The following is a 14,364-nucleotide window of genomic DNA, read 5'->3' as shown; positions in this document are numbered from 1 at the left end:
CACCTCACTCCATGCCTCTGCAGGGAACTGGAGACTGGTGGGGAAGCAGTCTTTAGGGGAGGGCAGTGCAGTGTCCGTGGTGAGAAGCAATTTGCTCGCTCCCCAGAGGCTTCAGGAGGGAAGCTGGCTTCCCCCACAGGAGGCACCCTCACAGCGCCCTGCTGGCACTGTCTGCCCTGGGCTGCCTGAACCCAGGGGATAGAGAGAGTGGGATAGACTGTTCACGGGGTGTCACCCTAATGTCACCTGCACCCCACCCTGTCAGTCCAGAGTAGGGCTCAACCCACAGGGGTTGCTTGGGAATTGTTGCCCGTGAGGAGTTGGGTGTTATTATCGGCTCCGCTCTACAGACATGGCAACTGCAGTTTAGGGAAGATGCACGGCTTGTCTGCATTTCAAGCAAACAAGTGGCAGAGCTGGACTTTGCGGCCAGGCCTGTCTGACTGCAAAGCTGGACCATTTCCATGGTAGCCCCTGCCTCCCCTCTCACTCCCTCCGCGGCCGCCACCTCCAGCTCCACACCTTCGTCAGGGGTTGGGGGACTGCGGGGAACAGACCAGGCCTTGTTTGCTGCGTAGGAGCAGGTGCAGCTTACGATGTACAACAGCAGCCAGCCAGCAGACGGACAACAGGGAAAGCCACTCGGCCGTGAAAACTCACCTCCAGAGTGCACCGGCCCGCGATAGTTTATGTTTTTCCTCAGTTTCCACCTCCCCTTACTTCCTCATCTCAGTAGCCAGTTTAAAGAAAACCTCACTCAGTTGTGAATGCAAGAAAAAGGTTTGGCAGGATAGATACCAAAATGTGAATAGCGATTATCTGTATGTAGAAGGGGAGTAGGATTAGAGAGGTAAACAGAACTCTACACTTTCACTCCCTAATTTTGGTACTATTTGATTTTTTGTGATTTTTGCATTCAAATATCACAGGCGTAATAAAATACTTTTTTTTTTTTTTTTTAACCTAAGGAAACCAATCTGGACCTCGTTTTTATTTATTTATTTTTTATTTTATTTTATTTTTTTTTCAGACAGAGTCTTGCTCTGTCACCAAGGCTGGATGGAGTTCAGTGGTGCAATCATGTCTCACTGCAGCCTTGACCTCCTGGGTGCTAGTGATCCTCCCACCTCAGCCTCCTGAGTAGCTGGGACTACAGGTGTGCACCACCATGCCTGGCTAATTTATTTTTATTTATTTTTATTTTTTGAGATAGAGTCTCACTCTGTCGTCCAGTCTAGAGTGCAGCGGTGTGATCTTGGCTCACTGCAACCACTGCCTGCTGGATTCAAGCAGTTCTCCTGCCTCAGCCTCCCAAGTAGCTGGGACTATAGGAATGTGCCACCATGCCCAGCTAATTTTTTGTATTTTTAGTAGAGATGGGATTTTACCTGCTGGTCAGGCTGGTCTCAAACTCCTAACCTTGTGATCCACCTGCCTCAGCCTCCCAAAGTGCTGGGATTACAGGCATGAGCCACCGCGCCTGGCCTGCCTGGCTAATTTTTGTATTTTTTTTATAGAGATGGGGTTTTGCCATGTTGCGTGGGCTAGTCTTGAACTCCTGGGCTTGGTCTCAAAAGATCCTCCCCGCTCAGCCTCCCAAATAGCTGGGATTATTGGTGTATGCCACCATGCCTGGCCATTGTTTTTTTTTTTTTTTTTTTTTTTTGGTAGAGATGAGGTCTCATTATGTTGCCCAGGCTGGTCTTGAACTCCTGGGCTGAAGTGATCTTCCACCTCGGCCTCCCAAAGTGCTGGGATTACAGGTGTGAGCCACTGTGCTGGCCTGGACCTGGTTTTTGTTTTGTTTTGGTTTGGTTTGGTTTGTTGTTGTTGTTGTTGTTGTTGTTGTTGTTGTTGTTTTTGAGACGGAATCTCGCTCAGTCACCCAGGCTGGAGTGCAGTGGCGCGATCTCAGATCACTGCAAGCTCCGCCTCCCGGGTTCACGCCATTCTCCTGCCTCAGCCTCCCAAGTAGCTGGGACTACAGGCGCCTGCTGCCACACCAGGCTAAATTTTGCGTTTTTAGTAGAGACAGGGTTTCACCGTGTTAGCCAGGATGGTCTCGATCTCCTGACCTCGTGATCTGCCCGCCTCGGCCTCCCAAAGTGCTGGGATTACAGGCGTGAGCCACCATGCCCAGCCTGGACCTGGATTTTATAGATGCCTTAAATGGTTTGCTGCCTTGTGTGCACAGCTCCAGAAATGTCGTGCCACTCTCTTTTTTGAGTGAGGGATTGGGGAACAAGAAAGAATCCAAGGGCTCCCTCGGGGTCTTCTGCACACGTCCTTGGCTCGGGTGTCCCTCTGAGTCCAGTGCATCGCTGGACCATTCGCGGCAGCAAACACAACTTGGGATCTGCATCTCCCTGAGGGAACTTTGCGAGGTGCAGTCACAACTTTTGCTGTTTCCAGTTTAATATTCAACCTGAATCTGGGGCCAGCTGAGTGGAGGCTGGTGCTGCTCTGCCCAACTCCTGTTCTGTTTAGAAACATGTTTATTGCCTTAAGAAGGAGCCAGTTCTTTCACCCAACCAGGATGGGCCTGGAGTTCCTCCAGAGGCTAGTGGGCCCAGAGCTGGGAAGGAGGGATGTAAGCTGTGGATAACCGACACATGGAAGATCGTGCAGTGTGACCTGAGCATGGCCGTGCGCATGTGAGTGGACCTGTCCGCCTGGCCTTCGGGACCAGGGATAGGGGGAGCCCTCGCCGCCTTCCCTCCCAGGACAAAGCAAACCAATCAATGGTCTTAAGGGTTTCTTTTCTTCTGAGGCCTGGTCCTGCTGTAAGCATGGTTTTTCCAGTGGGATATATTAAAATCAATCAGTGGCTCACGCTTGTAATCTCAGCACTTTGGGAGGCTGAAGCGGGCGGATCACCTGAGGTCGGGAGTTCGAGACCAGCCTGACCAACATGGGGAAACCCTGTCTCTATTAAAAATACAACATTAGCCAGGAGTGGTGGCAAATGCCTGTAATCCCAGCTACTCGGGAGGCTGAGGCAGGGGAATCGCTTGAACCCAGGGAAGCAGAGGTTGCAGTGAGCTGAGATTGTGCCACTGCACTCCAGCCTAGATGACAGTGCGGCACTCTGTCTCAAAAAATAAAGAAATAAAAAATGGCTACAATGGTAAATTTTTTTTTATTTTTTATTTTTTTGAGACAGAGTCTTGCTCTGTCGCCTGGGCTGGAGGGCAGTGGCGCGATCTTGGCTCACTGCAAGCTGTGCCTCCCGGGTTCACGCCGTTCTCCTGCCTCAGCCTCCCTAGTAGCTGGGACTACAGGCGCCCACCACTGCACCCAGCTAATTATTTTGTATTTTTAGTAGAGACGGGGTTTCACCGTGTTAGCCAGGATGGTCTCGATCTCCTGACCTCGTGATCTGCCTGCCTTGGCCTCCCAAAGTGCTGGGATTACAGGCATGAGCCACTGTGCCTGGCTTAAAATGGTTAATTTTATGCTATGTGTATTTTACCACACACACAAAAACATAGTATCGAGGTACTTTCCCAAGACAGTGTCTCACAGACATAGGTTTTACACTATGATTTTTACCTTTCACGAACTGTTTTAAAGTAGTATTTGCCTTATAATAGATAGGTGAATGTTTTAGCTGCAAGAGAAACCAGAGTGGTCTGGTCACTTAACCAAAACTTGCTGAAGCAGGCCCCTGTGGCACTCCGGGAACTTGTACCATCCCAGGCAGAAAGGTTAGTCTGATGTGCATAAGCAAACCTTGCACTTCTGTGCCCAGGACAGTAGCCTTGCACCAGGGCAGTCACCTGTTGTCCAAAATCCCACAGGGCACATCTTACCCACTCCTTTTATGTTTGCCTGAGCCCAAGGGTTGCTGTTCTTGGAGAAACACCAACTACCCCCACTTGACTTCTGGCTCATTTGGATGCAGAAATAGGCAGTTTTAAAGCTACAGCACCTTCCATTTAGGTCCGAGCTCTCCCTCTGGAAACACGCCTGCTCCTCACCAGAGATTTCTCCCTGGAGCACCTGCCCGAAGCATAGCTTTCAAGCTGGTGGTTTTAGGAAGTTAAGAGCTGGCTTCAGAATTCCGACAGGGTGAGACAGCATAGGCTGTGACTTTCTTACCATGCACAGCTGCTTAAAGAGAACTGGGAATGGGCCGGGCACAGTGGCTCACGCCTGTAATCCTAGCACTTTGGGAGGCTGAGGCGGGTAGGTCACGAGATCAGGAGTTCGAGACCAGCCTGGACAACATGGTGAAACCCCATCTCTACTAAAAATACAAAAACTAGCTGAGCGTGGTGGCGGGTGCCTGTAATCCCAGCTACTCAGGAGGCTGAGGCAGGAGAATTGCTTGAGCCCGGGAGGCGGAAGTTGCGGTGATCCGAGATTACGCCATTGCACTCCAACCCGGGAGACAGTGCAAGACTCCGTCTCAAAAAAAGAGAACTAGAACTAAGCATCTCTTTGCTCAAAGTGATCTTCTCAACTGGGGGCTCCCTTTCAGAAGGACCCCAGGGTGCAAGGTGGTGTTTGGGAGCCTGGGGTGGACCATGCTGGAGGGGGGGAGGTGTTTTCAGCAGGGTCAGGCTCTTTTTTTGGTAGAAATGGGGTCTCACCATGTTGTCCAGGCTGGTCTTGAACTCCTGGCCTCAAACAGTCCTCCCACCTTGGCCTCCTGAGTAGCTGGGATTATAGATATGGGCCACTGTGCCCAACCAAGGGCCAAGCTCTTGAAACCCTTATAGAAACTCTAGCCTCTTATTACTCAGAATCTATGTGACCTATTCCGGTAACTTCATAAGTTCTGTGAAAAGAAGGTATACTCCGAAGTTTGTATGGCTTCTCAGAACAGTCACTTATCTTAAGTGGAAGCCCTTCTAATACTTACACAAAGATTAAGACAAATAATGTGGCTGGGCACCATGACTCTCACTTGTAATTCCAGCATGGTGGGAAGATCACTTGAGGCCTACGGTCAAGGCCAACCTGGGCAACAGAACAAGACCCCGTCACACACACACACACACACACACACACACACACAAAAAATAATAAACAAAACAGGCCAGGTGCACTGGCTCACACTTGTAATCCCAGTACTTTGGGAGGCTGTGGTGGGTGGATTGCTTGAGGTCAGGAGTTCAAGACCAACCTGGGTAACATGGCAAAATCTCATCTCTACCAAAAAGATAAAAAATTAGCTGGACGTGGTGGCGCCTGACTGTAGTCCCAGCTACAGCTGAGGTGAGAGGATCACCTGAGCCCAGGAGGCAGAGGTTGCAGTGCGCCGAGATGGTGCCATTGTACTCTAGCCTGGATGTCAGCGCAAGACCTTGTCTCACACCAAACAAAACAAGGCCAGGCATGGTGGCTCATACCTGTAATCCCAACATTTTGAGAGGCCAAGACAGGAGGATTGCTTGAGCCCAGGAGTTCAAGACCAGCCTGGAGGGCATAGTGAGACCCCGTCTCTCCAAAAAAATAAAAAATTAGGCCAGGGCAGTGCCTCTCGTCTGTAATCCCACACTTTGGGAGGCCAAGGCGGGCAGATCACGAGGTCAGGAGTTCGAGACTAGCCTGGCCAATGTGGTGAAACCCTGTCTCTACTAAATATACAAAACAATTAGCTAGGCATGGTGGTACATGCCTGTAGTCCCAGCTACTCAGAAGGCTGAGTCAGGAGAATTGCTTGAACCAGGGGCTCAGAGGTTGCAGTGAGTGGAGATCGTGACACTGTATGCCAGCCTGGGTGACAGGGTGAGACTCCACCTCAAAAAAAAAAAAAAAATTAGCTGGGCACGGTGGTGGACACCTGTCATCCCAGCTACTCGGGAGGCTGAGGCAGGAAGATTGTTCAAGCCATTCAAAGCTGCAGAGAGCAAGGTCATGCCACTGCACCACCCTCCGACCTGGGCCACAGAGCGAGACCCTGTCTCAAAAGAAAAGAAAACAGGCAGGGTGTGGTGGCTCACGCCTGTAATCCCAGCACTTTGGGAGGCCCAGGCGGGCGGATCACGAGGTCAGGAGATTGAGACCATCCTGGCTAACACGGTGAAACCCCGTCTCTACTAAAAATACAAAAATTAGCCGGGCGTGGTGGTGGGTGCCTGTAGTTCCAGCTACTCGGGAGGCTGAGGCAGGAGAATGGCCTGAACCCGGGAGGCGGAGCTTTCAGTGAGCCAAGATCGCGCCACTGCACTCCAGCCTGGGCAACAGAGCGAGACTCCGTCTCAAAAAAAAAAAAAAAAAGAAAAGAAAAGAACACCACATTTGAAAAAAATACGTTCTTGGCCGGGCGCGGTGGCTCAAGCCTGTAATCCCAGCACTTTGGGAGGCTGAGACGGGCGGATCACAAGGTCAGGAGATCGAGACCATCCTGGCTAATATGGTGAAACCCCATCTCTACTAAAGAATACAAAAAACTAGCCGGGCGACGAGGCGGGCGCCTGTAGTCCCAGCAACTTGGGAGGCGGAGGCAGCAGACTCCGTCTCAAAAAAAAAAAAAAGAAAAAAATACGTTCTTTGAAATGTGAACCTTGAAACACAGATGCAAAAAATGTTTTTTTAATCCTGCAGAGTGTGAGATGGCAGACAGGTTTGCTGAAAACCGTCAGCAAGGGGGCTGGAGGATTTAGCCGCTCTGTCCTCCCCTCCCTGCAGCCCAGGGCCTCCTCCCTAGCACAGTGGCGCTATGGACTCTCCGGTATACAACTGCTTTGTGGACAGAGACAAGATGGACGCTGCCATCCAGGACCTGGGGCCCAAGGAGCTGAGCTGCACTGAACTGCAGGAACTGAAGCAGCTGGCGCGCCAGGGCTACTGGGCCCAAAGCCACGCCCTGCGGGGAAAAGTGTACCAGCGCCTGATCCGGGACATTCCCTGCCGCACAGTCACGCCCGACGCCAGCGTGTACAGCGACATCGTGGGCAAGATCGTGGGCAAGCACAGCAGCAGCTACCTGCCGCTGCCCGAGTTCGTAGACAACACGCAGGTGCCCAGCTACTGCCTGAATGCGCGCGGGGAGGGGGCCGTGCGCAAGATCCTCCTGTGCATCGCCAACCAGTTCCCCGACATCTCCTTCTGCCCCGCCCTGCCCGCCGTGGTGGCCCTGCTGCTGCACTACAGCATTGACGAAGCCGAGTGCTTCGAGAAGGCCTGCCGCATCCTGGCCTGCAACGACCCGGGCAGGAGGCTGATCGACCAGAGCTTCCTGGCCTTTGAGTCGTCCTGCATGACATTTGGGGACCTGGTGAACAAGTACTGCCAGGCGGCCCACAAGCTGATGGTGGCCGTGTCAGAGGACGTCCTGCAGGTCTATGCGGACTGGCAGCGCTGGCTGTTTGGGGAGCTGCCCCTCTGCTACTTCGCCCGGGTCTTTGACGTCTTCCTGGTGGAGGGCTACAAGGTGCTGTACCGCGTGGCGCTGGCCATCCTCAAGTTCTTCCACAAGGTGAGGGCCGGGCAGCCCCTGGAGTCGGACAGCGTGAAGCAGGACATCCGCACGTTCGTCAAAGATATCGCCAAGACAGTGTCCCCGGAGAAGCTGCTGGAGAAAGCGTTCGCCATCCGCCTCTTCTCCCGCAAAGAGATCCAGCTCCTGCAGATGGCCAACGAGAAAGCCCTGAAGCAGAAGGGCATCACTGTGAAGCAGAAGAGGTAGGTCTCCGGCAGCCAGTGAGGGGCACGCCCAGGGTGGGGGGCTGGGGCAGGACGTGTCCAGCGTGAGCGCATCCTGTTGGCCTCCAGGCGGCCTCTGCCCATGGTCCACCCACCCATCTGTGCATGGCTGGAAAGACACTGAAACAGGAAGGATCTTCCCAGTTACAGCCACAGACAAGGGACATCGGTTCCTATCCTCTGGGACCCGGCCCACGGCTGAGATGAAAGCTGATGCTGGCCATGGGGTCAGAAGGCATCGTGGGAGGCCAGGCCCACTCCCAGGGTTATTTCAGGGCAGCCCCTGCTCCACCCCTCCAGCTCTGGGCTCCATGGCTGGTCTCTGCTGTGGTTGCTGGGTGTGGCCTCCCTGCCTGGAGCACAGCCCCAGGGGAGTAAGGTCAGGGGTTCATGGTGTCCTGTGTGCATTTGGCAGCCGGTGCTGTGGTGGTGCCACGCTGCGGTCTGTTGACATGCAGTCCTCTTTCTTCTGGGCCAGCAAAGGCCTGTCGGGATCGGTACTCACACTAACTTCTCCTTGTCTGTTTTATTTTTCTTCTCCATGTCCGTTGCTTTCTCCTGTTTTTCAGTGTGTCACTTTCTAAAAGGTAGGTCTGAAACTACATCCGCACACCTGGCTCTGTCTTTCCACCAGGCTGACTCTAGGCCAGCTGATGCTCTGGGTCCCAGGGCTGCTCTCACGGGCCGGCTTCAGCAGTGCTGCCTCTGAGCCGGACTGCTGCTCAGGCGCCTTCTGTCTGTGCGTCTGCCTGCCTCCCTGCCTGTCTGTCTCTGTCATGCTATCTCCTGGTGCTTGGCTCACCCCGAAGCCTTGTCTTGCCAGAGCAGTCACTCTCTGTCCTGATTTCTTAGAGAAAAGGTGCATTGTCCCCATCCAAGCTGGGCACTCTCCCTTCTGTAACGGGTGGGAGGTGGGGCTCCTGGGAACTTTCTCCCTGTTGGGCACCTAGAACCCGGCCCTAAATGGGGGCAAGCAGGCGAGAAGTTCCCTCTGAGCTTAGTTCCAAAGAGGCTCTGGGGCATACTTTGGGAGACATGGCCTGGCCCCGGACATGGCTTCGGGCTCTGACCCCTGCTTGCTCCCCTCAGGCAGTTTGTACACTTGGCCGTCCATGCAGAGAACTTCCGCTCAGAGATCGTCAGCGTGAGGGAGATGAGAGACATCTGGTCCTGGGTCCCCGAGCGCTTTGCCCTGTGCCAGCCCCTCCTGCTGTTCTCTTCCCTGCAGCACGGGTACAGCCTGGCCAGGTAACATCCCAAGGGGCCAGAGCGGGCGGCAGAGCTGCCCAGCCACATGTCCTGCCCACAGAGGCTGGAAATGGGTCTCAAACCTGGGCACCTGGTGAGGCCCTGCTTCTTCCTGTGGGGCCTAAGAATCAGGGTCCTTTTCTGGGCTTCTGTCCTCCCCAGGCCACCCAGGCTTTGGGAGTCACGGCCAGGCATGCCACAGCTTGGGGCTGTGCAGGTGTCATGAAGACGTGGAAGGCAGAATCCCCACCTCGGAGCTCACAGCCTTATCTTGGTTGGGGGACCATGTGCGTGGCAGGTCCCAGCTGTGCTCGCTCCCCACCCTGTCATCCACATGGTGCTCTGTCAGGGACCCCAGGCCTGCTGCCCTCCAGGGTGGTACTGCCAGGTGCAGCCAGGGAGCCTCCCTCCAGCCTTGGACAGCATGTGGCCGTGGGAGCTCTGGGTTGGGCCTGGGATGACCTGGAGGTGAGGTAGGCAGAGCTGGTCCAGCCCTCACCCGGCACCGTTCACAGGTTCACAATGCCTCAAGCTTTTTGGCATAGCTGGAGCCGCTTCTCCTGGCCCTGCCAAGGACACAAGCCAAGCTTTGGGTGCCACATTGGCAGACATGGGCCTCTTTGGCTCCCACGTGCCTGGGCTGTGAGGATGAGCCAAACCTCCCCACCGCAGGGACCTGTTCCTCTGGTTCCTACTTCCCCAGCCCCTGGCGCTTGGCTCTGCACTGGGGCCTTCCGCTGCAGGCCTCTGCCCTGAGTCACACCAGGGCAGGCTGTCCTGGGGATAGCAGAAAAGGGCCAGGTGAGAAGAACACCTGGGTGAGGGTGTTGTCGGGACCCAGAGAGAAGGAAGCATAGTTCCCAGGTCTTCCGCCCCAAGACAGCCGGGGCCAGTGGAGGCTGTGCAGGGTGACAGCTGGCATGCGTGTCTCTATGCCAGGTTCTACTTCCAGTGTGAAGGACATGAGCCTACCCTCTTGCTCATCAAGACCACGCAGAAGGAGGTGAGCAGGGACCCGGGAGCCAGGGCTGGCTCTGATGGGCTCCGGAGCCTAGGCCTCCTGGGCTGGAGCCAGAGTTAGAGCGTGGGAGTGGCCAGCACATGGGGCTCATCCCATGCTCAGGGTCACAAGGGGAAATAAGACTATCCCCAACACAGCCCCTGCCCACCCTCATTGCCAGCCCCAAGCCAGGGGCAGGGTGCATGCACCTGCAACGCTGCCTTGCCTACAAGACCCCTGCCCTGGGGTGGGGGTGGGAGACGGCGATACCTGCACCCCCACCTGTGACCTAGTGGGGCTGGAGTAGGCTGGAGCACAGGGACGCTCCTGGGGGCCTGTGAGCACAGCCTCACCCAGACCTTTTCCCCAGGTGTGTGGTGCTTACCTGTCCACTGACTGGAGTGAGAGGAATAAGTTTGGAGGCAAACTGGGCTTCTTTGGGACCGGAGAATGCTTTGTGTTTAGGGTGAGTGGGGCCAAGTGCCCCCCAACCCCCATGCAGACCCTGTAGCTACATCCCTCTGGGAGCACCTGCCTGCCCTGGGGACACTGTTTGATGTCACCATGGCAGTCACCCAGCAGCGTCATCGCCATGTGTGCTTCCAGGTTTGATCTTTCAGCCGCGCGCTGCTCCGAGGCAGGGGGCCTTATCTGCTCGAGCTGCCACCTCCCCAGTCCCTGGCTCGGGCTGCACCCACCTTGGGCTCTGGGTGCAGATTTGTGGGATGAAACAGGCTGTGGATCTGGGGCAGAGGGTCCTGCAAGTGCCTGCACCAGCTCCTCATGCTCCGCTTCCACCCCAGCTGCAGCCTGAGGTGCAGCGCTACGAGTGGGTGGTGATCAAGCACCCCGAGCTGACCAAGCCCCCACCCTTGATGGCTGCTGAGCCCACCGCCCCGCTCAGCCACTCCGCCTCCTCAGACCCCGCCGACCGCCTCTCGCCCTTCCTGGCCGCTCGCCACTTCAACCTGCCCTCCAAGACCGAGTCCATGTTCATGGCGGGGGGCAGTGACTGCCTCATCGTCGGTGAGTGCCAGCAGACGGGGCCCTGGGATGAGGGTGTGGGGGTCCAGGCAGCTGAAGCTGCTGTACCCAGCCCTCGCTGACCAGGGTGGCAGAGAAGAGGCCCTGGGTGTCGGCGTGGACCAGGCACGATGGGTGGGAGGGAGCTGGGAGGGAGTGACCAGCCTGGACAGCTAGTCCTGGGGGCTATGGAGGGTCAAGGGTCTGTGCGGTTTCAGAGAGGCCCGTGCAAGGCAGGACAGCTGGGACAGGAGGTGAGGTGCCTGGGGCAGTGCTAATGGGGCAGTCGGGCCACAACTGACCTGAGCATCCTGCAGGGGGAGGAGGTGGCCAGGCGCTCTACATCGATGGGGACCTGAACCGGGGCCGCACAAGCCACTGCGACACCTTCAACAACCAGCCCCTCTGCTCCGAGAACTTCCTCATCGCTGCTGTGGAGGCCTGGGGCTTCCAGGACCCTGACACCCAGTGACAGCCTGTGCCACGGTGACTGAGCCGCGGTGGGGTGGTGGGCCAAGGCTGGGCTGCCGCCTCGGGCAGCAGAGAGCAGATGAGACCCCCATGTGGTGGGCAGGGTTGGGGGACAGCAGGGCCCCGTGGCCGAGCGTGGCGTTGACCTGCTGCTGCCTCTACCTGGGGTTTGGTCTGGGCTTCCCCAGTCCACCTGCATCTGGGTCAGAGCTGGAGGGGCTGCCGTGCCCCCAGCCCCACCCAGAGCTGGCATAGGAAGTACCTTCCTCCTCCTTGGAGGCTTCCTTAGCCCAAGGCCTTGGAAGTGTCTGGGTCTTGCTGCCCCTGAGCTTCTCTATGCAGCCTGAGCCCCTGGGGTGGGAGTGGAATGGCAGCGGGAACGTGCAGCTAAGGGTGGGCTTGTGGTGCCCCCTGCTGGTGCCGTGTAGCATCGCACCCTCCCGAGCAGGGCCCTGCAGCCTGGCTGACGGGCGACTGAATCCCAGAGTAGATCCTGAGAAGAAACTGGCACCCTTGGGCCTGCCCCCTGGCGGACCCCACCTCCTGTCCTGGGCCTTTGCCCCAGTTCCCTCCCCAGGCCTCCTGGGCCACCTCTCTCAGTAACCCTGCTTGGCCAGCTGTGAGGCTCCCCTGGGCTGCGTTTGGGAGCTGCTGGGTGGGAGGAGGAGGGTGGGATTTGTGCTGGGCTCCACCCCCAGGGAGGGTGGGAGCTGGAGGGAATGTCACATGTCCTTGTGTTTCTGCAGAGCCTGAAGCTTTTGCTGGGCCTCCCTGCATGTTCCCATCTGAAGAGGTGGCCCCAGGAGAGGCCCTCAGGGACCGACCCAGACCAGCAAGCTCCATTTCCAGGGGTCTGCCCAGAGAAGCCTGGACCCAGGGGACTTCTCAGCCCCCCTCCCTTCCAGCGCAGGCCTCCTTGAGTTCTTGTAGCCTCTGCAGCTGCCCATTTCACCTCTTTGTCATTGCAGGGACCTGTGGCCCAAGGTCACGCCCAAGCCTCTCTTTGTGGCATGCTCATCTCAGTTCATCCCCAGCTGCTTCTGTGCACCAGGCCCTGCGCCCTCCCCAGGCCCTGGCCACCCAGCACCTCCTTGGCTACCTTGCATGGATGCATGTCCTCCCTCTGTCCCTCTCGTGGTGCTGTGGCTGGCCACGTGTCAGGGTTTTCTCTCATCTTACAGTCTTTGGGCCCCTGGGCCCCTGCCCTGCCTAAGCCCTGCACTGGCCAGACACAGGCAAGTGCCAAGGGAGGCCTTGCCTCTGGGGGGGGCAGCCCCCTGCCTTGTGACCTCCTTCCGTGCCCTGTGACCTCCTTCAGCTGGTATTGAGGGTCTAGGCACCACGGAGGGGAGAAGGGAGAAGTGGAGGCCCGAGTGGCTGTTCTGGGACCATGGAGACCTGGGTCGCAGATACAGGTACCAGCAGTCCTGCCCCTACTTCTGTTCCTGCTGGCCTCCAGCCAGTGCCACTTGGAGTCCCCTGCACTGTGCCACTGTCCATCCCCGCACCGTTGCCTGCTCCTCCCATGGGGCTTCAGCCTACCCTGACCATCTGCTCACATAGCCTCTGACTGGGCCCACAGTGCTGCAGGAGGAAGGACCGGGAACCCTGTGTGGCTTTGGGCAAGCTGACAGACCCATCTGGAACTGAGTTTCCCCAACTATGAAATGGGGCCAGTCCCCATGCCCTGCTGTCCTCCTCACAGGACTGTTGAGAGGCTTGCAGGGGCAGGGTGAATCCCTCTCTCCGGGAGAGGGATGGGAGGGAAGTCGCCACTCATCTCACAGCCCACCGCAGCCCTCCAGGCCCCGCCTGAGTCCCCAAGGCCCTCATCTGTACCGCCAGCTTTGGTGTTCATTAAATATGGTCTTGCTGCATCAACTTCAGGGCTCCAAGCTGAGTCTGATCTCTTCAGCCAGGGGCCTCCGGGGGCTTCCTGGGCCTACAGCCAAGCAGGTGTGGGAGGCTGCCCGCTGCAGTGCTCACCCACATTCTATGACTGGAATGCTGCAAGCCTCTTCCAGAGGGAGCCCTCCAGGAGCAGGGAAGTCATATCCGAGGACCATTTGTAGGTTTCCCTCTGCAAACTTCCTGAACTGGGTGGTGACTTTTCTGGCGAGTTAAGTCCAGCAGGTTCTGCGTGGCTGCCCCGGGGGCCCCACCCTGGCCTTGCAGTGATCTGGACCAGGAAGACGGATTGCTGCTGGCTCATGATTTCCACATCATGAGCGAAGTTCTTTGTTTTTTGTGTGCATGCAAAATATTGTTTCCTTAAATTTAATCTCTTTTCCTAACTTTTCTACTAACCTAGAAGGTATGTGTGATTATTATCTTTTTTATTCTTATCACTATGCTTGTTATTATCTGATATTAGACATTCCCAAATAGAACATAATTTATTTTGTTAATGTTCTCTATTTCTTCTTGATTATTTATTAGCTTTGGATGTTAAAAATTAGCCAAAAGTGGCTGCTCTGCCTATGGAGTAGCCATTCTTTGTTAAAAAAAAAAAAAAAAGCCAACATTTGATGAAATTGCATAATGAATTCTCATTTGTTTTTAGAAACATTCAAACATTTATTTAGTTAGTTTTTTTTTTTTTTTTTGAGACAGAGTCTCCCTCTGTCACCCAGGCTGGAGTGCAGTGGCGCGATCTCGGCTCACCTCAAGCTCCGCCTCCCAGGCTCCCGCCATTCTCCTGCCTCAGCCTCCCTAGTAGCTGGGACTACAGGCATGCACCACCAAGCCTGGCTAATTTTTTTGTATTTTTAGTAGAGACGGGGTTTCACCATGTTAGCCAGGATGCTCTAGAGCTCCTGACCTCGTGATCCGCCCATCTCAGCCTCCCCAAGTGCTGGGATTACAGGCGTGAGCCACTATGCCCGGCCCTTTTTTTTTTTTTTTTTTTTTTTGAGACAGAGTCTTGCTCTGTCGCCCAGGCTGGAGTGCAGTGGTGCAACCTGGGC

General features: G+C 55.9%; 1 protein-coding gene across 9 annotated transcripts in view; it reads left to right on the top strand.

Annotated features, from left to right (window-relative positions):
• The window catches only part of TBC1D24 (TBC1 domain family member 24), a 30,544-nt gene extending 16,527 nt beyond the window's left edge, over window positions 1–14,017 (top strand). For 4 of the 9 annotated variants that reach the window (XM_033236088.1, XM_033236090.1, XM_033236089.1 and 1 more), the window contains 7 exons: window positions 6,556–7,635; window positions 8,226–8,243; window positions 8,746–8,904; window positions 9,844–9,907; window positions 10,275–10,370; window positions 10,708–10,930; window positions 11,245–14,017. In XM_033236088.1, the coding sequence (XP_033091979.1) occupies window positions 6,671–7,635; window positions 8,226–8,243; window positions 8,746–8,904; window positions 9,844–9,907; window positions 10,275–10,370; window positions 10,708–10,930; window positions 11,245–11,399 (1,680 nt within the window). In that variant the 5' untranslated portion in view covers window positions 6,556–6,670 and the 3' untranslated portion in view covers window positions 11,400–14,017. The remainder of the gene's footprint in view (window positions 1–6,555; window positions 7,636–8,225; window positions 8,244–8,745; window positions 8,905–9,843; window positions 9,908–10,274; window positions 10,371–10,707; window positions 10,931–11,244) is intronic. The other 5 variants (XM_033236093.1, XM_033236092.1, XM_033236095.1 and 2 more) reach the window with 3 other exon arrangements.
• The last annotated feature ends 347 nt before the right edge of the window (window positions 14,018–14,364 follow it).

This window comes from Trachypithecus francoisi, unplaced genomic scaffold (genome assembly GCF_009764315.1).
Source record: "Trachypithecus francoisi isolate TF-2019V2 unplaced genomic scaffold, Tfra_2.0 Lachesis_group15, whole genome shotgun sequence".
Lineage (NCBI taxonomy): Eukaryota > Metazoa > Chordata > Mammalia > Primates > Cercopithecidae > Trachypithecus > Trachypithecus francoisi.
This window is presented reverse-complemented; position numbering and strand designations above follow the sequence as displayed.